This window comes from Neovison vison, chromosome 4 (genome assembly GCF_020171115.1).
Source record: "Neovison vison isolate M4711 chromosome 4, ASM_NN_V1, whole genome shotgun sequence".
In the NCBI taxonomy this organism is placed as follows: domain Eukaryota; kingdom Metazoa; phylum Chordata; class Mammalia; order Carnivora; family Mustelidae; genus Neogale; species Neogale vison.
Genome location: NC_058094.1, coordinates 225,722,577 through 225,744,733, shown reverse-complemented (window position 1 = coordinate 225,744,733; position 22,157 = coordinate 225,722,577). Strand labels below are relative to the sequence as shown.

Sequence of the window (22,157 nt, the reverse complement as noted above, 5' to 3'; positions counted from 1 at the left end):
GTAAAGCCTGGAAGGCCCAGCCCCTTATCCGAGGAGCAGTCTGGGAGTCGCAGTTTCCAGGGCCCAAAGTGGGCAGGTCGGCTGCTGGCTCCGGTACTCTAACCACCCCCCATCCTCGCGCATCCTGATGACGTCACGCGAGCCCCCGAGGTCCCTGCGATAGGCGGTAGTTCTCGAGAAGACGTCTCTGCCCTGGCCTTCGCAACTCGAGGACAACACTTCCCAGGAGTCTGCGCGGCGGCGCGCCGACAGCCGCGCGATGCCGTGATTGGCTGGTGAGCCGGCCGCACGCGGAGGAGCCCAAGGAGCAGCTCTGTTGCGACAGAGGCCGAGCGGCGAGGCCCAGTGAGTTGGGGGAAGGGGCGCCGGGGGGAGGGTGCTGGCCGGTGAGGGGGGAGGGAAGAAGAGAAGAGGGAGGAGGGACGGGGTCGGGATGGAGGAGGCTGCGGAGGAGAAGTAAGGGCTCAGGGAGAGACGCTGACGGGCGGGGGCTGGGGAAAGTCCCGGGGGTGGCGAGTGAGGAGACCCGGAGGGGACTCACCGAGGGGAAGATGAGTGCGTCCCGGGAAGAAGCTGGGCCCGACGGCTCGGCGGTGTGGAGGGGGACAAGGGAGAGGAGGAATGAGGCAGATGGGAGGAGGAAGCCCGGGAAAGCGAGGCGGCCGGCTGGAGCGTCGAGCGCCAAGTTGTGGGGAAACCGGAGACGGGGACCTCTGCCGAGGGGGCAGAACCCGGCCCCTAACTGGAGGCCCTGAGAGGAGGAGCGTTTCCAGAATGAGGCAGTCCGTGAGGATTGGTGGACAAAGCCTCAGGGAAGAGATGTTAAGATTAGAAGAGCGGCCCAGGACCCGAATTGGCTTGAGACACCCTCACAAAATTTGGAGCGGCTGGGCATGGGCGGAGCAGGGTGTCCGAAGCTTGATAGGAAAATTCCTGAGCGGGATGGAGCAGGGCCCAGGCATTCTACCACAAGTTCGGGATTTTGAGGTGTTTGCCTTTCTTCAGGCTCCCTGTAAGAACAGTTTCGTGCCCCTCTGGTTCATCACCATGCCCTCTGACCTGGCCAAGAAGAAGGCAGCCAAAAAGAAAGAAGCTGCCAAAGCACGACAGCGGCCCAGAAAGGGACACGAAGAAAACGGGGACACTGTCACAGAACCACAGGTGGCAGAGGAGAAAAATGAGGCCAATGGCCGAGAGACCACAGGTGAATTGAGGGAGACGTGGGTTCCTGGGATGGTTGCTACAACCTAATGGATGCCCAGGCTGGGGTCAGAATCCTGAGGCCGGCGGGCACTGGAGAGAAATGTATCTGGTGCCACCAAACTTTTCATGGTGATCCAGACTGATAGAGTTGGAGCTTGTGCCCTCTTGTTCTTGATCAGGAAAACCGAGCACAAGGTTCTCACATACCTAGTGGCAAACACATGTATGGTGTTGTGCTCTCTTGGTGCTGTGCATGCAAGCCTGAGAAGGAGGTCAGTTCCTTGCCCTTTTCTCACTTTCCATTTCTAACACATGGTGGTCCGTGTGCCAGGTTCTTTGCCACATCATACCTCTGTCCTTCCCGGGGTAGTAACTTTAGCAAGAGGGAAACTTATGAATTGCATTTTTGGATTTTTCCTGGGAAAAGATGCTTTTCTGTTACTTATACGTTGGGAAGTATTTATTGAGCACGTCTGGAGTGCTAGACACCGTGCTACATACTGATGCACTTTGAACTGTCTGCTTTCTGATAACTTACAGCCCAGCTGGGGAGACACGAACAGAATTTTCTAGGCCCTGGGAGGTCTCGTCCCAGCCTTCTTTCCTGCCCCTCTGAAAATTCCCCAAACAGACCTGGTCCAACCAGATGATTGTTGTCCTTTGCTTAGCCATGACATTTTTGCCCTTATACACTAAGGTTCTAATACCACAATTTTTGTGCTAGCTGCGTTTGACATTCTCTCAGGGCCCAGCTCAGGATAGCAGAACTTTCCCCATCAAACCTGACCTTTAAAATAGTACCATCCACTATACCCCTGTGCTGTCGTGTAGTATTACTTTTTATGTTGTGTCTTCTGTTTCTTCATCTAAATCGTTTTGATTTTTTTTTTTAAAGATTTTATTTATTTATTTGACAGAGAGAAATCACAAGTAGATGGAGAGGCAGGCAGAGAGAGAGAGAGGGAAGCAGGTTCCCTGCTGAGCAGAGAGCCCGACGCGGGACTTGATCCCAGGACCCCGAGATCATGACCTGAGCCGAGTGCAGGGATCATGTTTCTTGGGTAATACTTTTTTGTAGGTCTGACCTTGCAGATGGAGATACTAAGTAAATGTTTGAAGAGGAGAGCAAAATTACTAATACAAGTCATAACAGATAGGAATTCCGAAAAGGGAGAGATAAAAGTGATTAAGAAGACAGAATTGAGTGGTAGGAATTGTGTCCAAAATAAGAATTATGGGAGAAAGCAGGTGCAGTAAGATCAGGCTACGTGGAAGTTTTATTCCCGGTCAGTGTAGTGGAGGATTGCCAAGTTGAAAATGATAGGAATGAATGAGGAGGCTGAGTTGTGATCTCTAAAATAGAGAGGTGGCGTCCCCTCCAGGCATCCATGGTGAAGCGGTGTCTGTCATCAGCTCTCTCTGGCTGAATTGGAAAAGTAGCAAAGTGAATCCTACTTGAGACTGTCGTCCATGGTTCCCATTACAAGTTTCTTGTTCACTTTTGCCCCTAGGAAAATAGGATTTCCAGGGAGCTCAGCTGTGGTTTCCCCAGCTCAGTTATAGGAGAGCTTTGGTTTTCACCTTGCTTCCTCAGGCAGCTGCTGTTCTGAAATGTGACATCGGTTTCCTTTCCAATCCTCCTCAAACATTTCTTACTGTCAGGGACCCATTTCGTTTCTGCTCCCTCTCCCAAGACGGTCCGCTCTCCTGAGTTTGAGATTACTTGATGTTCCAGGTCATCATCCTCCAACCTTTACTGATTGCCACTGTCACACAGTCTGTCTTAGGTACTAAGGTATGGAAAGATCAAAATAAATATCAGAGAAAGTGACCTCTGACAGCTTAACCTTCTTTAGAATGTGACACTCTTCAAAACAGAACACTGGAGTTCAGCTGGGCCTTTTGTTTGAGGAGTGAGTAGAAGGGGACTTCTTGTGAAGTCTATAGTATTCTCTTGGATGAAGTTTATTCCAGAATCCCTTTTCTATCTCTTCAGTGCTCTTCACTTTTCTTTAAGTGGCAAGTGTTTCCTGGGATGCTGTAGGCTAGGAAAATGAGGTCTGTGTTAAGTCTCTTACTTTTGAAGCTTGGAAGGTGACTTAGATCCCAGATGCTGTAAGCTAAAAGAGGTCAAGAGAAAAGAGTATATGGCTTTCCCTTAATTTTGATTTTCCTCTTGCCTGAGCAGATGGAATTCTAGACTAGGGATCAGCGAACTTTTTCTGTAAAGATGCAGATAGTAAATATTTGTAGCTTTGTGAGCCATATGGTCTCTTGCAGCTGTTCAGCTCTGCCATTGTAGTGGAAAGCAGCCACAGACACTCTGCAAATGATGAGTGTGGCTGTGTTCCAGTAAAACTTTATACAAACAGGCAGTTGGCCTTTTTTTTTAAGCTATCCCCCTCCTAAGCTAAGAATGGTTTTTTACATTTTTTAAAAAATGGTTACATTTCAAATGTCTTGATTTTGCCACTTAGCCCGTAAACCCTGAAATATTTAGCATCTGGCCCTTTAAGAAAAAGTTCACTAACTGCTGATCTAGATCATAAACAACTTCTTACGCAGCATCTAGAATAGGGATTGGCATGAAGTGGAGTCGTGGGAAGCCTGATAACTCAACCACATAGAAAAGAGACTGAAAGTTCCTTCACTCAGTGGAAACAAAAGCTTTGATCTCCATTCAAAAAGTGTTCATCAAGCACTTATTTATAACACACTGTGCCGGGAGCTGAGGTGGATATGGAGTGCCTGCCATCTGTCTAGAGGAGCAGTCTGTGCCCTCAGTGTTGACTCCTTGAAGGTAGAGCACGGTTAGCCCCAGGGTGGGTAATGGCACCAGCACTAGTGATCACCTAACAGGATGGGGTATTGGAGTGGCCTGAGACTAACCACCACTCGCCCTCTCTCTTGGAGTTGCTGTCCCCAAGGAAGGAGCTCTCTCCATCCCTCTACCCCATCTTTATTCCTCCTGAGGACAAGCACATAGTCTTTTCGCATTCAGGGATTCTGTAAAATCACTAAGGGAACATAGGTAAGGATAACAAAGACTAAAAAAAAAAAAAAAAAAAAAATCAGAAAATTCCCATAGTAGTGGTACCTCATGTGTAATTCCTGACTCCTTCCCAAAAAGGTAAATAAATAGTTTTACTCTATTTTGGAAGAAGCTTACCACGACTCCCTTTGCCCCCATTTCTGTCCATTTCAATAATATTTCAAAGTGGGCACCTGGTGGCTCATTCGGTTGGGCATCTGCTTTCAGCTCAGGTCATGATCCCAGGGTCCTGGGATCGAGCCCCACATCGGCCTCCCTGCTCAGTGGAGACCCTGTCTCTCCCTCTCCCTCTGGTGCTCTGTCTGGTTATGCTTTCTCACTCTATCAATAAATAAATAAAATCTTAAAAAAAAAAATACTTCAAGGGCACTTTCCTTTCTGTAAAGGTACTGTAGTGATGTAGGTAAGATCACCTAGTTCAAATTCTGGCTCTGTCACTAACTGGTTTTTTGGGGTTTTTTGTTTGTTTGTTTTTACTAACTAGATTTTTTTCACCTTGGCTGTGTAATTTAACCTCTTCATTATAAAAGAGACATTATAAGTATATACCTTAGGAATTAAGAATTTTTTTTTTTAAGATTTTATTTATTTATTTGACAGAGACCGATCACAAGTAGGCAGAGAGGCAGGCAGAGAGAGAGAGGAGGAAGCAGGCCCCCTGCTGAGCAGAGAGCCCGATGCGGGACTCAATCCCAGGACCCTGAGATCATGACCTGAGCCGAAGGCAGCGGCTTAACCCACTGAGCCACCCAGGCGCCCCAGGAATTAAGAATTTTAATTGTGTTGTAAGAACGTGTTGTAAGAGTTTAAGTTATATGGAGAATGATGATACAGCACAGTCTTGGGCACAGAGTAAACTCAACATTGATTAGCCAATAATATTAATCATTCTTCCCAGGCTAAAGATGTACTCATGCCTGAAAAACCACAGCGGCACAACCGCTCATGGTCAGTTTGCATCTCTGAAACCCTCCAGATTTGGGAACATCTGGTTATCCCAGCCTTAGCTCTGTGTGTGTTGATCTCTTTATGCGTTTTCTCACACTGGTCCCTTTTCCACTGCTAGAAGCATATGTGAAATATGGAATTCCACTAGGCCATGGAATAAGAGAATTGTACTTCTGTAGTTTCTGCTTTCTTTTGGGTTTGAGGAATGAATCTTTTAACACATGTATATGAAGGAAGATTGGGAGTTCTAGCCATTCCCCAGATGCATTTATGTTGTTTAACAAGAGGTGTTAGAATTAAAAGAACAAGTTGTGAGGGAAAAAAATAGCCCATGAAAGGAGGGTATTAGGATACATCTATATACAGTGTATACACTCTGTAGACCTTGTGAAACATCTGCGTGAGCTCCACTTGATCTTGAACCCGGGTCCTGCAGGGCATGCCCTTTTCAGCGTTATGGGCCTTTGTAACATTTGGTCACCTAAGTAAGGGGCAGAGACCACCAGTGCCCAAACAGGGACTTGAACCCTGGATGCTCAGTTCAAAAGTTTGGTTCTCTACTAACTGAGCTGTCTGAATCCTCTTTGAGTGCAAGGGCGGGATCTGTCTTACCCTTTTCCCAAACTTCTTTTCTGTCCGCAGAAGTGGATTTGCTGACCAAGGAGCTAGAGGACTTTGAGATGAAGAAAGCTGCTGCTCGAGCTGTCACTGGTGTCCTTGCCTCTCACCCCAACAGTACCGACGCCCACATTATCAACCTCTCCCTCACCTTTCATGGTCAAGAGCTGCTCAGTGACACCAAACTGGAATTGAACTCAGGCCGTCGTTATGGCCTCATTGGCTTAAATGGAATTGGTGAGGCCCTTGGAAGGCGAGGTGGGAGGTGTCTCTCCTTGGCTCGCCTGTCTCTCAACAAGTATTTACTTAGCACCAGCTATGTGCAAAGCAAGGAGTTTACAGTATGGGTGGGAGACCACATATGTCCAGGGAAAAGGAACTAGCAGTACAGAGCAGTATGTGGTAAGTACCACAGGAGGAGTTACAGACCGTAGGTGCTGGAGAAGTGGGTGGGGGGGCAGCAGTGGCGGTGTGTGAGGCCACTGCAGGTGAACCGACTTCACGGAGGGGTGGGACACGCATTGGAGGAATGTGGGAAAGGCAGCCCCAGAAAGCAGCGGGGGTGGGGGTAATTAATAGTAGGCTTTGAATGTATGAAAGGAAGGAAGGAAGGAAGGGACTCAAAAAAATGGTGAGGTCATGGCTTGGCTGGAGTGGAGGAACGGATAGAGGGGACTCAGACCGACCTGTGCTGAGTGTCCTCTTCCCCTTCTTTGCCCGCTCTCCTCAGGAAAGTCCATGCTGCTCTCTGCTATTGGGAAACGGGAAGTGCCCATCCCTGAGCACATTGACATCTACCATCTGACTCGGGAGATGCCCCCTAGTGACAAGACACCCTTGCAGTGTGTGATGGAAGTCGACACGGAGCGGGCCATGCTGGAGAGGGAGGCCGAGCGGCTGGCTCACGAGGATGGTAGGGCTCCAGACCTGTGCAGGGTGGGGGGAACCTCCTCCCAGGGAAGGCCCAGGGAGCCTCACAAGCCATTCACTGCCCACAGCGGAGTGTGAGAAGCTCATGGAGCTCTACGAGCGACTGGAAGAGCTGGATGCCGACAAGGCGGAGATGAGGGCCTCACGGATCTTGCATGGACTGGGTTTCACTCCTGCCATGCAGCGCAAGAAGCTGAAAGACTTCAGTGGGGGCTGGAGAATGAGGGTTGCCCTTGCCAGGTGGGTTCCTTCCTCCTTCTCTACCCTCTGCAGCTCCCCATTTCCCTCAGGGTTGAACGCTTACTCCGGTAGAACTTGAGAACAGAGGCCAGCGGTCAGTAACAAGACACGACTTCAGCGGGATGGAGAGGGGCGGTATGCTTGGGCTAATGAGTGAGCTTCCTGCCTGAAGTGATCTTTGTTGGGTTTCTGGCAGTGTTTGGGAATCCTAGGATCAACCCTAGGTAAAACAGTAAAGTAGGTCCATTTCTTTCTTCCTGACTCCTATCCTTTTTTGTGTTTCAGTCCTTCTGATCCTTGCTATATAAAGATAGAATATTAGGCAGTTATTAAGAACTCTGTCCTTACCTCTTATGACCTGGACCTAAAGTGAGTTTGTAGAGACCATCATTCCCTCAGCAGTTCCCCCAGAAAGTCTCCAGTTAAACAGGTGGCTCCCTCACTCCACAGTTCCCTGCCAGGGGAGGTGGTGAGGTTTGGGGCACTGCTTTAGCGAGGCTGCCTGTGCCTTCCATGTGAACCATGGCTCCACATGAGAGAAGGATTAGCTACCTCTGGTTCCCTTAAGGAGCTCTTAGGAGTACAGATTTCCTGGCCTCTTCTTCACATCTGTCCAGTTGGAATACTGGCATTTGGTGCCCGGAAATCTTATTTCTAAAAAGTTCTGCACTGTGGTGACTGCAGGTCTAGGAAGCGGTGCTCTCCCCTTGCTCTTGCTGACTTGAGATTCCACCTAAGAAGAGAACATTTTCTGGCGTCCTTGCTGAAGTCTGGCGACCCCATCAGATAGCTTTAGCTTGAATACTTTCTGCCTTAATAGTTGATATCCTCTATCTTTTTGTCTTCCCGATGGTCATCAGCTTCAGCGTAAAAGACTTTCCAGACTTGTAAGGACTTTTACAACCTTGTCCTCAAACTGTGCCATCCTCGTGCTTCTTAGCTCCATTTTTTGCCCTTTCATCTCAGCTCTGGTCTCTCTCCTGGTTCTCCCCTTTCCTCGAAGGCATAGAACCTAGAAGAGATTTCAGCACTGAGGTCAGGCCTGACCAGGGTTGTAGATAGAAGGCAAGGCAGTGTCCTCCTGTGTAGCCCCCAGCAGACTGAAGGTGCTCTGTCTCCCTTCCTGTCCTTCAGAGCCCTCTTCATTCGCCCCTTCATGCTGCTCCTGGACGAGCCCACCAACCACCTGGACCTCGATGCCTGTGTGTGGTTGGAAGAAGAATTAAAGACGTAAGGGGCTGGGGCTGGGGGTTGGGAGTGGGCAGGTTCTGGAACGGGGGAGTTGAGCAGAGTCTAAAGGAAATGAATGGCTGGAAACTGCAGGGATAGGAGAGCAGGGGGAAAAGGAACTGATGCCAGGCCGGTTGGAGGCCAGATTGAAAAAACGGTAAGCACCTTTAGTGCAGGCCATTTCGTTTGATTGGTTGTTTTTAGTCTGAAATGTGCCTGTTGTTTTTCTTTAACTTTCTTGGTTCTTCGCATTTGAAATACAACACCTTCATACTTCAGACATGTCTTCAGAGAGTATTTTTCTCTTGACCATATGTCTATGCCTCATGTAAAGAGGGGACTCCACTTACGATCGTGATACCGTGACATGTGGCTAAAGAGTTGAATAATTGGCATATTGTAGCAGCTCTGAGGGCAGGCTCCTAGTGGTCTCTGCCGTGACTTGGTATCATCTTTCAAACAGCCGAGTGTAGTGATTTTATCAAACCTGTTCGGTTCTGCCCACCCACCTATTAGAGACACTTACGGATTTGTTTGTGGACATACATTTATTTTACCACCATGTTAAATGACCATCTCTGCTCCATTCTGCTGAAAATTAGAAGATTGATGAAACTCACACTGAAAGGCATCAAAGTGTCATGGCAGTAGCTTGGCCTGGGTGGTTGCTGGGAGCCGGGAATGGGCTGTAAAATCTAAAGGGTGCTCCGGGGGCGCCTGGGTGGCTCAGTGGGTTAAGCCGCTGCCTTCGGCTCGGGTCATGATCTCAGAGTCCTGGGATCGAGTCCCGCATCGGGCTCTCTGCTCAGCAGGGAGCCTGCTTCCCTCTCTCTCTCTCTGCCAGCCTCTCTGCCTGCTTGTGATTTCTCTCTGTCAAATAAATAAATAAAATCTTTAAAGAGTGCTCCGGAGTAAGGATGGCAAAAGATGAAGGGTTTCTGGGTCTTTCTGCTCCACTGTTGTGAACCAGCACAGTTTTGCGCACCTCCCTGACTGGTTTTCTCTGGCTTTACAGTTTTAAGCGCATCCTGGTCCTCGTCTCCCATTCCCAGGACTTTCTGAATGGCGTCTGTACCAACATCATTCACATGCACAACAAGAAGCTGAAGTATTACACGGTGAGTAGGCCCCAGCTTCTCCACAGCAACCTCTGTGCTTATCAGCTCCTTAAAGCTCTCCTTTAAAAAAAAAAAAAACAAAAAACCAACATTTATTAGCCCTTTTCTACCTATTGCTATAAAAAGATGTGGACAAGGAGTTCTGCAGCCTGTTCTATTTTAGTCTGAAAGCAGTTGTGCCCAGGTTGTAGGCCAGCGACCGGCAGCCTGTGTACGTGGTGTGTGTTTGCCTTGTGGTAAGAAGGTGGGCTTCTCATGGTACCCAGGCAGGCCCTGTCGCTCCCTGCCTTCTTGAATGACTACTTTGCTTCATGATAGCACTTCTACCCCGCCTTCCGTGAAGAATGGGAGTCAGGATCTCAACAGCCCACTTGTCTGCCTTTCCTTTTCATTTTCTGTATTTCAAAAAAAGAAAGGAGTCCTTTCCATTCATCTTACACTCATGGTGGGAGTATTAATAATTTCTTATATAGCCTGCCAGAGATTCCATGTATACTTGCGAGGATTTTAGAAAATTTCCTGTATACATATCAGAGTTATGTTAATAGTTGTTCTCTTTTGTAGGTTGCTCTTATATTTTAATATATCTTATACTACTTTCCACATGAATACGTATGGAGTAACCTCATTCTTTTCAGTAATTGCATGATATCTCATTGTGTAGCTATCTAGTAGCTTATTTGTCAGGCCCTTTTCGATGAATATTTAGGTTGAGTCCAACTTTTTACAGACAGAAACCATGACAGTCCCAACTGTGCTGTTTGCTAGGTCCTCAGTCTGATTGGTCTGCTGTCTTCCTTTCTGGGTGCCGTTTCTGTAGCCCACATGGGGCTTCATCCTCGAAGCAGGGTGGGGAGCAGTAGGAGGGACTCTTGGAAGGCTGTGAGCCTCGTGATGTCCGTACGGTCAGGACTACTGCCAGCGCCGTGGGTGTCTTTATGGCTAACCCGAGGGTTTGCTCTGCAGTCCTGCTCTGGCTAAGCTAAGAGTGAGAGGCACACAGTTTGAAAGAGCTCAGATTCTGGGTTAGGGTATGCTCTGTTAACATACTTCCTCTTTCCTTACCGCACAGTCTTACAGCCAGGGCCAAGTCCAATGCCATCCCATACCCCCTAAACCCTGAGAGCCGGGAGCGAGGTTAAAGCTGCCTGCCTTGCCTGGCACATTTCTCTGCAGGGTAATTATGACCAGTACGTGAAGACGCGGCTGGAGCTGGAGGAGAACCAGATGAAGAGGTTTCACTGGGAGCAAGACCAGATCGCACACATGAAGGTAGAGCTGAGCTCATGTTCTCCAGGAGAGTTGGATGAGGGTATCTGGGGAATTTGGGGAAGCGGGAAGTCAGAAGACGTTGTCACCAGTATTTACCCCACATTTAAAATGAGTTGTTTGGCACCTGCCCGTACTCCAAGCCCCCTTTGTGGTCTCTTTCAGAACTACATTGCTAGGTTTGGTCATGGCAGTGCCAAGCTGGCCCGGCAGGCCCAGAGCAAGGAGAAAACACTACAGAAGATGATGGCATCGGGACTGACAGAGAGGGTCGTGAGCGACAAGGTGGGGTCTGCTTGGGTAAAGTTAGTGGCCTGCGGTGTGGCGGATAGGACACAACCTAACTTGATAAGCACCGTCTCCTCTTTCTAGACACTGTCGTTTTATTTCCCACCGTGTGGCAAGATTCCTCCACCGGTCATTATGGTGCAGAATGTGAGCTTCAAGTATACAAAAGATGGGGTGAGTACTCCTGTGTGGTCGGGAGGCTGGGGTGCATTTTATAAGATAGGCATCAACTGGCTGGGAGTCTGCTGCTCTTCGCCGAACCCGCCTGCTAACCCGTGAGGTCACGGGCTGATTCAGGCGTGGCAGCTCGGGCGCCGCACCCAGGCTCTCACAGCGACCCCTCTTCAAGTACTTGGGAGGAGAACTGCTCAGCTGAGTTGGTGGGTGGAGGGTCGGGGTCTGTTGTGAGAGCCGCCTGCCTCCTCCGGGGGTGGCTGGGGACATGGCGGGGCTGATCTTCCAGCCCGATGGGTGGGTGACCTAGCCTCGTGTTCCTTTCTCTCTCACACCCACCTCAGCCTTGCATCTACAACAATCTAGAATTTGGTATCGATCTCGATACGCGAGTGGCTCTGGTGGGGCCCAACGGAGCAGGGAAGTCGACTCTTCTGAAGCTGCTCACTGGAGAGGTATGGTGTCGAGTTGGGGTGTGGGATTTCGGAGAGCAGGTACTTAATGTGTACCTGTAATGAGGGGTTCGGGGCTGAGCGCGCCGGTGGGGAGTGAGCCGCTGGCGGCCAGTGAGCTGGCTTCCGGGGTGGGGTTGTCCCCGGCAGTGCTCGAGTTTGGAGCTGTTTTCTCGGAGGGAGGGAGGGAAGGAGGGTCTGTGCGAGTGAGAGAGAAAACGTGCGTCTCAACATTTTTCCCGTCTTTCAGTTAGAGCCTTTAGAGGAACATGTGCACTTAGAGATAATGTTTTTGTTTGAGAAAACCTATGTTGTGGGTGTGTCCAAGTCCTTTGTTTTACAGGTGGTGCGTTCCGTAGTAGATATTTAATGACTAAGTAGACTCTGTCGTGTGTATCTTTGGTTCGCTAGAGAACATCTGTTTCAGTGGAACTTCCTAAATATTTTTAGCTTGGCCAGATTAGCAGTCTGTGAGGGGTCTAGATTCTGTTTAGGAAGTTAGGCATCTTCTTCAGTGAACATATGCTTATTTTCCTGCTCTGCCCGTGTCTGCTTCCCTTTCTGTGTGCTTATCTTTCCACCTAATACTCTTCTTTCTAGCTACTACCCACAGACGGGATGATCCGAAAACACTCTCATGTCAAGATAGGGCGTTACCATCAGGTAAAGGCCAGGCCTTGGGGTACAGGGTGGTGTCCAGGCCGTGGGAAGGGGGCTGCATGAGACCAAGTCAGCTTTTGCCTGCTTCTCCTGAAATTCTTGAACAGGTGCCTGGGCAGAGGCAGAGTTACTCAGCAGTTAACCCAGCAGGGTTCCTTTTGAAGTGGAACGCCAAGCACATCTGAGTGGGTTCTTTTTTCCTGTAGCATTTACAAGAGCAACTGGACTTAGACCTCTCACCTTTGGAGTACATGATGAAGTGTTACCCCGAGATCAAGGAGAAGGAAGAAATGAGGAAGATCATTGGTCGATACGGTCTCACTGGGAAACAGCAGGTCAGCTGAGCAGCCCCAGATAACTGGGAGATCGGGCTGTGTGGTCCGGGAACACTGTCCTGGTGACCTGGGGTCGGGAGCTATCCCAAAAGTCGCTTCCCCCCCCCTTTTTTTTTTCCTTAAAGTAGGTTCCACAATCAGAGTGGGGCTTGAACCCACAACCCTGAGATCAAAAGTTGTATACTTTAAAGTGTCTCCCTTTGATTCCAGCATCCAAGAGAACCCACTAGCTTTCCTTTGCCCTCGGTCATATGTATTTTAGTGTTCATGTCATCTTGTGGGGGAGGGGCAGGGATAGCATACTTGTCTCTGACATGCCCTGGCCCCAGACCAACAAGATAAACCATAGTGCTTGAGGGCAGCGAAACTGGAACCTAGAAAACGAGTTCCTGGATTTAGGTCTGGATTGAGGACCCACCAGATTGTTCCAATTAGTTTCAGTTTAAGTGGTGAGAGAGAGCAAGAGGGATGGCCGTAGTAATGGCAGGGGCTTCAGGCTTCCACGTTTATCGCTACAGGCCTTGAGAGACTGGGAGCTGTGTCACCACCTCACTCTGTGATCTTGGGTCTTCCCTTTTCGTAGAACGGTGATAACGTTAATGGAGAAGCGGGGGGAGGGGGGACCCATGCTCCTGTGGTGGGAGTAACAGCAGGTTCTATGAATGTCATGGTTCCACTCAGGTGAGCCCAATTCGGAACCTTTCTGATGGGCAGAAGTGCCGAGTGTGTCTGGCCTGGCTGGCCTGGCAGAACCCCCACATGCTCTTCCTGGACGAGCCCACTAACCACCTGGATATCGAGACCATCGACGCCCTGGCCGATGCCATCAATGAGTTTGAGGGTGGTATGATGCTGGTCAGCCATGACTTCAGACTCATTCAGCAGGTGAGGCCCCTGGCGGGAGCGGGAGTAGAGCAGACGGCGTCCGGGAGAAGCTTGGCTAGAACGGTCATAGCATGGGCGGGGTGGGGGGGGGGGACACTTAATACATGTTTATTGGGTGTAGGAAAAGGTCTTGGTGTAAACAGGGTGATGAGGAGCAGTTTTTATGGCTCTCTGAGAAACTTAAGAGATTCTTAGTAGAAATACTTCATGATTTTCAGTAGTGATTTGGGACTGTTAGCCCATTTGGTAGTTAGCCAGAACTGGTGAGGGAGCGGGCTGGAGAGCAGGGTGCTTTACTATTGCCCCAAGATTCTTTTTTTTTTTTTTTTTAAGATTTTTTAAATTTATTTATTTGACAGAGATCACAAGTAGGCAGAGAGGCAGGCAAAGAGAGAGAGGGAGAAGCAGGCTCCCTGCTGAGCAGAGAGCCCGATACGGGACTCGATCCCAGGACCCTGAGATCATGACCTGAGCCGAAGGCAGCGGCTTAACCCACTGAGCCACCCAGGCGCCCTGCCCCAAGATTCTTTAGCACAGAAATAGTATTATACTAAGGAGGATTTGGATTAGTCAAAGGGTTACCACAAGTCACTGCTGGAAAAGCTGCTGGTCATTTCCCCGAAGCTTCGGAAAAGGTGCGGTGGAGAAAAGGGAGCTGGGAGGGAAGCCTCTCAAAGGATCTAAGCCCTGCGGGGGAATGGAGATGAGGAGACACAGCAGATCTTGGCTTGGAAGGCTTTCAACCTGCTAGCTATAGGACCCTGGGTTCGGCCTCACAAAGCACCTCGAGAGGGTGAACCTGAGCTAGATACGGGGCCGGGTGGGGGGTTCTTCCTGGATTCGCCTGACAGTGGTCTTCTGGGCAGGGACGGGGAGTGCTGGCCAGGATTACTAAGCCTAAAATTTGCCTTCTAGGTTGCACAGGAAATCTGGGTCTGTGAGAAGCAGACAATCACCAAGTGGCCTGGAGACATCCTGGCCTACAAGGAGCACCTCAAGTCCAAGCTGGTGGGCGAAGAGCCCCAGCTCACCAGGAGGACCCACAATGTGTGAGCCCCTGCCCGGGCTGGGCTTGGCCTCTGGGGCTACACTCCTGCATTGCTGCAATACCCCTCCCCAGCCCCCCCACCCCACCCCACCTGCCTTAGCTGCACTCTGTGATCTTATCTACAGCTGGACAGTACCTGTCCGTTTCCTGTCCTTCCAGTTACTTTTGTCCATGTCTGGACTCAGCTGGCTCTTTGGCCAGCTCCTTGCTGGTTACTGACCTGATAGTGATGCAGCCAGAGGCACCTGAGGGTTAGCCCAAGGGCCCACATCCTGGGCTGGCCTGTGGAAGAGCTTAGGGTCCTCGTTTTCTGGGTTTTGGTGATGTTGGAGGATACCCCCCAGCCCACCACCCCCATTCCTTTCTGCTTCTGGTTTGGAGCTCTGGACCAGGGCTTTAGTCCTGGTCGGTTTTTAAATAATTATTTAACAGTGTAACTTTTAGACCTGTGTGACATCTACAAAGTGTCCAATAAAGAAAGAAGAAGCCATGGTCCCTACCTTCCTTTTCTGGTCTCTGGGCCCTTTACTCCCCTCCTCCCCACAGTGCCAGCGCCCCTCCCTGCAGCAAGAGCTTGGGTGGGGATTGGTGGGGTGGATGCAGACTTAAGATGAGTCTTTAGGAGCTAGAATAACTCTCCTTCCTTTGATCTGCAATTGAGCCTTAGGCCATGGTCTCACAACGCACATCAGAATCATCTGGAAGACTCATCAGGTCACCAGTGGCTGGGTCTTGCCTCAGGGTTTCTGGTTCAGTAGGTTGGGGGGAGACCAGGAATGAAAACATTTCTAGCAAGTTGCCAGGTGCTGCTGATGCTGCTCACCTGGGGGCCGAACTTGAGACCCACTCTCCTGGGACATGTTTTTCAGAGTGGTCTGAGGCTCCCTCGCTGCCACCTGTACCCCATACTTGGGGCAGGTGGTGCTTGTTAAAGTGCAGATCCCCAGCCCCGACCTATTGATTCCATCTGGTGCGGTGAGAGAGATGCAGAAATGGTCAGGAATCTGCATTTTCAACAAGTTTGTGAACCACCATTCCTGCGGGGGGGATGCGGGAAGTCTTGTTACTTTATCTGTCCGTGGCCTTCATTTTTGTTAGCATGACCTAATTTACTTCCTGGCCAAGGGCTCTGCATGATCGATCTGAACTCGACTAGCACTTGCCACCTTGGATTCATCACACCTCAGCAGCCGTCCCTGTGGGGAAACATACACAGCCATGATTTTTCAGTGCTGATTACAGTACATCTAAGACTATGTAAAACAAAAACCAGTCCCAGATGGCGTCTTAAACCCCCAAGGAGCTCATGATCTAATGGGGAAGCCAGCAGTGACGAGAGAACACGACAGGGCATCAATCAGATGCTCAATTGTGACTTGTTAGGATACACAGAAGGATTAAAAACTTGTGTGTGGGGGGGTGTCTTGTGACAGCTATCCAGAAAGGATTGGTGCTCTAACTTGAAAGATGAAGAGTGGGGGCGCATGGGTGGCCCAGTCATTGGGCGTCTGCCTTCGGCTCAAGTCATGATCCCAAGGGTCCTGGGATCAAGCCCCGCATCGGGCTCCCTGCTCAGCGGGAGCCTGCTTCCCCACCCCCCCCAACTCCCCCTGCTTGTGTTCCCTCTCTCCCTGTGTCTCTCTGTGTCAAATAAATAAAATCTTAAGAAGAAAGAAAAGAAAGATGAACAGGAACTCAGATGGCCCTGAAGTCCAGGAGCTGCCCGGGGCAGGCGGAACGCTGAGCGTGCAGGGGAAGTAAGCGGCTGCGGCTGAGCCCTTGGCTGGAGTGAGGCTCGGACTCCACCGCTAAGGGGCCTGCCTTTGTCGCCTTGTGCCTCAGTCAGTCCAAGCATCCAGAGACGGGTGGCGGGGAGAATGGCCTTGAGAATGAGCCGCTGGGAAGACGGGAACAGAGGAGAGCTCCCGCTATCTCAGCCAAGGGAGACCCTGGGTGTGTTTGTACCAGTTGCCTTTGAAGTCCCTCAGGGTGTCCCGGGTGAAATCCTCGGGGTGCTAGGCGGGGCTTCAGAACTGGGAGAATCAGTCATCTAGGCAGCTCGCCTCTCTCAGCCACCCCCCCCCAAAAAAGCCAATTTCAAAAACTTCAGGAATGCTTAAAAAGCCCAATATATATATTTCTACAAAGGCCTAAAATTAGCAGCGCTTTTTTTTGGCTTAAGAATTCCCTCCTGGGGGCGCCTGGGTGGCTCAGCGGGTTGAAGCCTCTGCCTTCAGCTCAGGTCATGATCCCAGGGTCCTGGGATCGAGCCCCGCATTGGGCTCTCTGCTCGGCAGGGAGCCTGCTTCCCTTCCTCTCTCTCTGTCTGCCTCTCTGTCTGCTTGTGATCTCTGTCTGTTAAATAAATAATTTTTTTAAAAAATTACTAAAAAAAAAAAAAAAAGAATTCCCTCCTGGTCCTCTTAAACCTTGGCACGAAGATGCAGCCAGACGGCGGGAAGTGGCTGGAGAGGTGAGCGAGGCTCGGCCGGCTCGGGCTTGCCTTCACCCCACTGGCAGGTGCGGCTCGTCTTTACCCCTCAGCCACCTCTTCTGACTGGGAAACCCGCCCCCCCAGCCCGTGCTTCTGTGCTGCTCCAGCTTCCGTAGTCCCAGCACGTAACTCGCAGTATCGTTCACACGTAGGTGCAAAGCGAGAACCTCTCCGTTCAACAGCTGCTTCTTCCCTTTGCCGCCAGCTTCCCCGGGAGCCCACAGCACCCAGTGCGCCCCGCTCCGGCTCCTCCAGTCTGCCCCAACGTCCTCCCCAGCAGGCCCTCCCAGCCTGTGGCTTTCTGCCGCTTGCCTCTGGCCCCGGCCCCGTTGTGCCGCACTTCTGCCTTCCGTCCAAGCCGCCCTGCGCTCAGCACACACCGATTCCACTCTGCTTCCCCATAGACCGTCCTTCTGTCACCCCCACCCCCACCAGTTACACCGTGCCCCTCCCACCAGACCAGCACCAAATCCCCATTCCTTCCATGAAGCCATCTCTGGCTACTGTAGCCCTCACTAGTTTTCTTTTCTGTTTTTACGATTTTATTTTACTTATTTGAGAGAGAGAGAGAACAGGCAGTGGGGAGGGGCAGAGGGAGGGGGAGAGAGGGGGGAGCAGACTCCCCACTTCGCAAGGAACCCAATGCAAGCCTTGATCCCGGGATGCAGAAATCATGACCCAACTGAAGGCAGACTGAGCCCCCCAGACACCCCAGCCCTCACCAGTTTTTCTTTCCTGAACTCTCTTCCCTAGGCCCCCTCATTAGTGCCTCTACTTCTCTCTTTGCTGTGAGCCAGTCCAACCTCCCCAGCTGTATTGTAGGGCTCCGTGGGTGGGGGTGGGGTGCCTCGGGTTCCTCCTGACACTCCCCTGCATTTCAAGTCTTGGCGAGGACGAGGACAGCGGGTGCAGAGTGATCTCATGGCACAGCTGGGTGGTGTGGGAACTCTCCCAAGTGTGTAGTCCGCTGGGAGATGGTCAGCTGGGGAAGGGCCCTTGGGGGAGGGCCGCTCATTCAGAGGCAGGAAATCACTTGGGGGAGAGGTGGGAGCCATTCGTCTCTTACGATTAGCCCAGAGCCTGTTCGGGATAGGGATGGGTGAGGCTCCTCCCCTCCCGCCCCCTCCCTCCCAGGTGCTGGCCCCCAGCCCCACCTGGTGGGCAGTCGACTCCATAAAATGCCCCAAGGAGCAGGAGGCAGCCGTTAGGAGGAACGGCAGGATGAGCTCGGAGCGTGGCCAGCAGCCGCAGCCGGGAGGCCGAAGGGGCCGTGGTGATAAGAAGTCCAGAAGGCGAGGCCGGCGCAAGGAAACCTACTCAGTGTATATCTACAAGGTGCTGAAGCAGGTGAGAGCGGGGAGCCAACGCCGGTGTGTGCGTGCGTGGGGGTGTGTGGAGCACACTGGCAGAAGAGCCTAGAGAGAGCACTGGACAGAGATTCCTACTCCACTTACTCCTGGCACTGCAGTGGGTGGCCTCAGGCACACCGTGCCTGTCTCAAGGTGGCCTTGCTCCAGTTCAGGTCCCTACAACCTCTCAGTGTGTGTTGCGCCCCTGAGATGGGCAGGAGACCTTTAAAGCACGCCACCACCGCCCAGAAGCTCATGGGGCTTTGGGCAGACAAGATGATGATGGGTGGGACCAGGTGGGACATAATTAAGACAGGGAGGACTGTAAGAAGTGTGGGGCCGAAGGGTGATCGAATCCCAAACCCAGTACGGTACAAACAAGAAGCCCTAGCAGTGGGGGCCGGAGCACGGAGCCACGCGTGTGAGCGGAAGTCCTGGGGAAGGCCTTCCAGCCACACAGCACTCGGGCCCCGAGGAGCTACGGGATTGGTCTCCTGCCCAGACCTGGAACACAAAGTCCATAAAGGCTCAGTGCATCGACTGAGTCCCGTGAACTGAGAGCCGCAGAGCTCAGGCCCCCCGGCTCTGAGCAGGCCGGTCACCTACTTCGGCTTGTCCTGCCTCTTAACCCAGGGGTGCTGGGGATGCTCGCTGTTCCCAGCCTCGCAGAGCACCTGCGAGAAGTGCCTACTCCCGGCCCTGGCTTGCTGACAGACATTTGGGGGCATCAGCGGGCACCCAACTGGCCAAGGGCACCAGGCACCCTGGCCTCCCAGCCTCTTCCCCGCTCAGCAGAACCAGGGCCGGGAGCCGGCAGAACAATGGTCTTGGCTGCCTTGTGTCTCTGCCACCTGCCTGAGTCTTACCCCTGGTGGGACTAGATCCAAGACGAGGACTCTGTCTCCGGTCTTCGTCCCAGTAGCAGTTTCGGCGACCTGACAACTTGGGTCTCTGGGAATGCTTTTGTGGGGTCCGGGTGAGGTTGGGACCAGCGCTCTCGTAGATGGGCCGGAGGGCAGCAGCAGAGGACAGACTCCAGCGACCAGCAGAACGTGGGGGTGGGAGGGAGCACTGGTGAGCTCGGCTGCATCACCTAACCTTGGGGCGCAACTGTGAGGCGAGGGTTGGCCCTGGGTTAGACTGGTGAGGGAGGGCTACTGGGGGACTCACCCATGAGCTGTGAAACTTACTGTGACCCCTCAACCCCAAAGAGAAAAAGATGTGATGACGACGAGGCGTTCAGGCTTGGGTCCCCTGCTGCGGGTGACATCCAGAGACTGGGGAGAGCCCGAGTTCCACTTCTGTCTCCACCACTGGCCTGACGTGTGTTATTGGCAGTGACCACTCCCTTCGGAGGGAAACCCCTCATGTCTGCCCACTCTCACGTTCTGATTGTTATCAGGCCCCTACCCTTTGGGTTATTGGAGGTCACCTAGTTCAAAAGCTTATGTGACAGAGGAGGAAACTGAGGCGCAGAGGAAAGTGCCCCGTTGGAGGTTGGGCAGTGATTCACAGTAGGGCCACAGATCCCTGGTGTTCTGACCCCTAGTCTGGTGCTGGGATCGTGTCACATAAGCGTGCTCTCGGACAATTATTTGGTAATGCCGACTTACGTGCATAAACCGTGGCAGTCCCACCTCCGGGAGCTTTGCCGCTAGGAGTCCGTTTCTGGGGGTAACGCTTTGCAGATACACTAAAGGAGAAAAGCAAACGCTGTGTAACTGTTTCCATTTCCCAGAGATTGATGCTTACATGTGGCTCCTAGGAGGAACATAATATTACTTTTTGCAGTTGGGAAAAATTTTAACTCGGATATAGTAGTAAAAAACCCATCCCTGTTTCGGTGGCTTGGCCTCCGGAGAGAGGCTGGTGAGGCGGCCTTGCAGTCCCGAGCTTGAGCCCGGGGCTGGGGCCCGGAGCGTCAGGCAGCGCCTCCTTCTTAACTGAGCGGTTCTGCTGCTTCTCCAGGTGCACCCAGACATAGGCATCTCTTCCAAGGCCATGAGCATCATGAACTCGTTTGTGAATGATGTGTTCGAACGTCTGGCTGGCGAGGCTGCCCGGCTGGCCCAGTACTCGGGCCGAACCACACTGACCTCCCGGGAAGTCCAGACGGCCGTGCGCCTGCTGCTGCCCGGGGAGCTGGCCAAGCACGCCGTGTCCGAGGGCACCAAGGCCGTCACCAAGTACACCAGCTCCAAGTGACCCGGGGCCGAGCGTTTAATAAAGAGTGAACTGCTCCCGTGCACTGTGGTGATTTGAAAAGGGGAGGTGCGGTGTGCGGCAACAGTGTTGTCACTTTTTATGGCTACAGGGGGAGTAATACTCATAATTTTTAAATACTGCTTTCTGAGTGTGGCCCCTGGGCAGCACAGGGGCAAAGTTCTAACTTGAACTTTAGCAGGACTTGGGATCTGGATTAGAATCCCCGATCCGCTGTGTGTTAACTCTTATAGCCCACGGTTTGGTGATGCTTTTTCTGGCAAGCTGTCATTTTTGTCGTGTGTTGGGCACGGGGACCACATAGATCTTATCTTTCAAGACACAAAAGGGAAGGGTTCTCAGTAAGCTGCTGGGATCTGTAGGATGTGTTCACTTTCCCCTGATGTTTTCTTCCCCCTAATTTCAGAACAAATTAGTAGGAATATTTGAGGCTCTTCTCTTTTTGGAAAAATTGCAAGAAAGTACCAAGAGGAGCTATATATCGTTGACCTACCATTTGTTCACACTTGCTTTTTCTCGCCCCTTTGGCCTCTGCTCTATCTTACAGGCCCATGAGATACGCTGTGAGGCAGTGGGGGAAGGGGGTTGCACTCAGTGAACAAGTCCCAAATCCTTTCTCTTCCCTTTGCCACTGGATAGACACAGCTTGTCCCCTTCATGTATCGAGCAGGCTGGCTGTAATGGGGGCTGGCCACTGGATGCTGTCCCACACCCTTGACACATATTTTCTCTCAGGAAAACCCTAACCTGGAGATGCCATGGAGGAGAACCAATCACCCGCAATTTAGTTCCGCAGCTAGAAAGGGGAGGGCCCCCGGGCCCCTGAGCCCTGGCCCTTCCCCACTCCCACTGAGTTTCCTATCTTACTGCGGTGTGACTCAGAGACCCACGTCCGATTGTGGAATTAGCATCTGCATTTTGGACAAGATCTCGGGTGACTCGCGTGCACACAGAAGCCACGGAACGCCTCTACTCTCCCTCCCCCTTTGCAGCTCTCCCCTTTCCCTTTCCTCTGCTCTGCGCCTGACTTATTCACATGTCCTGACTTGACACTGAATCAAAAAGTCACCCCCGGGGCGCCTGGGTGGCTCAGTGGGTAAAGCCTCTGCCTTCAGCTCGGGTCATGATCCCAGGGTCCTGGGATCGAGCCCCGTGTCGGGCTCTCTGCTCAGTGGGGAGCCTGCTTCCCCCTCTTCCTCTGCCTGCCTCTCTGCCTACTTGTGATCTCGGTCTGTCAAATAAATAAATAAATAAAATCTTTAAAAAAAAAAAAAAAAAGTCACCCCTAGCTGACCAGAGTCCAGGCGCTGCTGCCGCTAGGTTTTGTAGTTTCCAAAGAATGGTCTCCTGAGACTGTCGCCCCAATGGGGTCCCACAGACGGCCCAGAGCGAGCCCCGAAGACCACAGAGTCCCATTTGCTACTCTCTCTAATGTCCTTCTTCGCACAGGCCTAGCTCGCGTGAACCGTGGGAAGCGCCATCAGACCGCAGGGAAACACGTGCTTGTGCTCATCTCCAGGGAAGTCGTGACTTCGCAGCCTGAACCCAGGCCTTCTGACCCCAACTCCAGCGCCCCTTCCCCCTCACGTCACACTTGCCCCCAGGACAGTCCTCAGTTAGAGCTAAGGAGGCTGGCTCTGA

At 51.8% G+C, this 22,157-nt stretch overlaps 2 protein-coding genes across 2 annotated transcripts; both read left to right on the top strand.

Annotated features, from left to right (window-relative positions):
* The first annotated feature begins 251 nt into the window (after positions 1 to 251).
* Positions 252 to 14,542, top strand: LOC122905207 (ATP-binding cassette sub-family F member 2). Its single transcript, XM_044246863.1, has 15 exons — positions 252 to 345; positions 1,006 to 1,204; positions 5,846 to 6,058; positions 6,552 to 6,734; positions 6,820 to 6,991; positions 8,126 to 8,221; positions 9,237 to 9,339; positions 10,516 to 10,611; positions 10,774 to 10,893; positions 10,981 to 11,070; positions 11,415 to 11,525; positions 12,123 to 12,185; positions 12,389 to 12,517; positions 13,199 to 13,402; positions 14,318 to 14,542. Exons 2-15 carry the CDS (start codon positions 1,048 to 1,050, stop codon positions 14,453 to 14,455), a joined length of 1,875 nt encoding a protein of 624 aa, XP_044102798.1. The 5' UTR covers positions 252 to 345; positions 1,006 to 1,047; the 3' UTR covers positions 14,456 to 14,542.
* Positions 14,543 to 18,039: 3,497 nt separating this feature from the next.
* On the top strand, positions 18,040 to 20,498 carry LOC122905208 (histone H2B type 2-E1). Its single transcript, XM_044246864.1, has 2 exons — positions 18,040 to 18,291; positions 20,262 to 20,498. Exons 1-2 carry the CDS (start codon positions 18,040 to 18,042, stop codon positions 20,496 to 20,498), a joined length of 489 nt encoding a protein of 162 aa, XP_044102799.1.
* The last annotated feature ends 1,659 nt before the right edge of the window (positions 20,499 to 22,157 follow it).

Excerpts from the sequence above, each read along its gene's own strand:
- LOC122905207 (XM_044246863.1), top strand. The coding sequence starts at position 1,048 with ATGCCCTCTGACCTGGCCAAGAAGAAGGCAGCCAAAAAGAAAGAAGCT. Across the intron at positions 8,222-9,236 it reads TTGGAAGAAGAATTAAAGAC|TTTTAAGCGCATCCTGGTCC; the intron begins GTAAGGGGCTGG and ends CTGGCTTTACAG. Across the intron at positions 12,186-12,388 it reads AGATAGGGCGTTACCATCAG|CATTTACAAGAGCAACTGGA; the intron begins GTAAAGGCCAGG and ends TTTTTCCTGTAG.
- LOC122905208 (XM_044246864.1), top strand. The coding sequence starts at position 18,040 with ATGGGTGAGGCTCCTCCCCTCCCGCCCCCTCCCTCCCAGGTGCTGGCC. Across the intron at positions 18,292-20,261 it reads TCTACAAGGTGCTGAAGCAG|GTGCACCCAGACATAGGCAT; the intron begins GTGAGAGCGGGG and ends CTGCTTCTCCAG.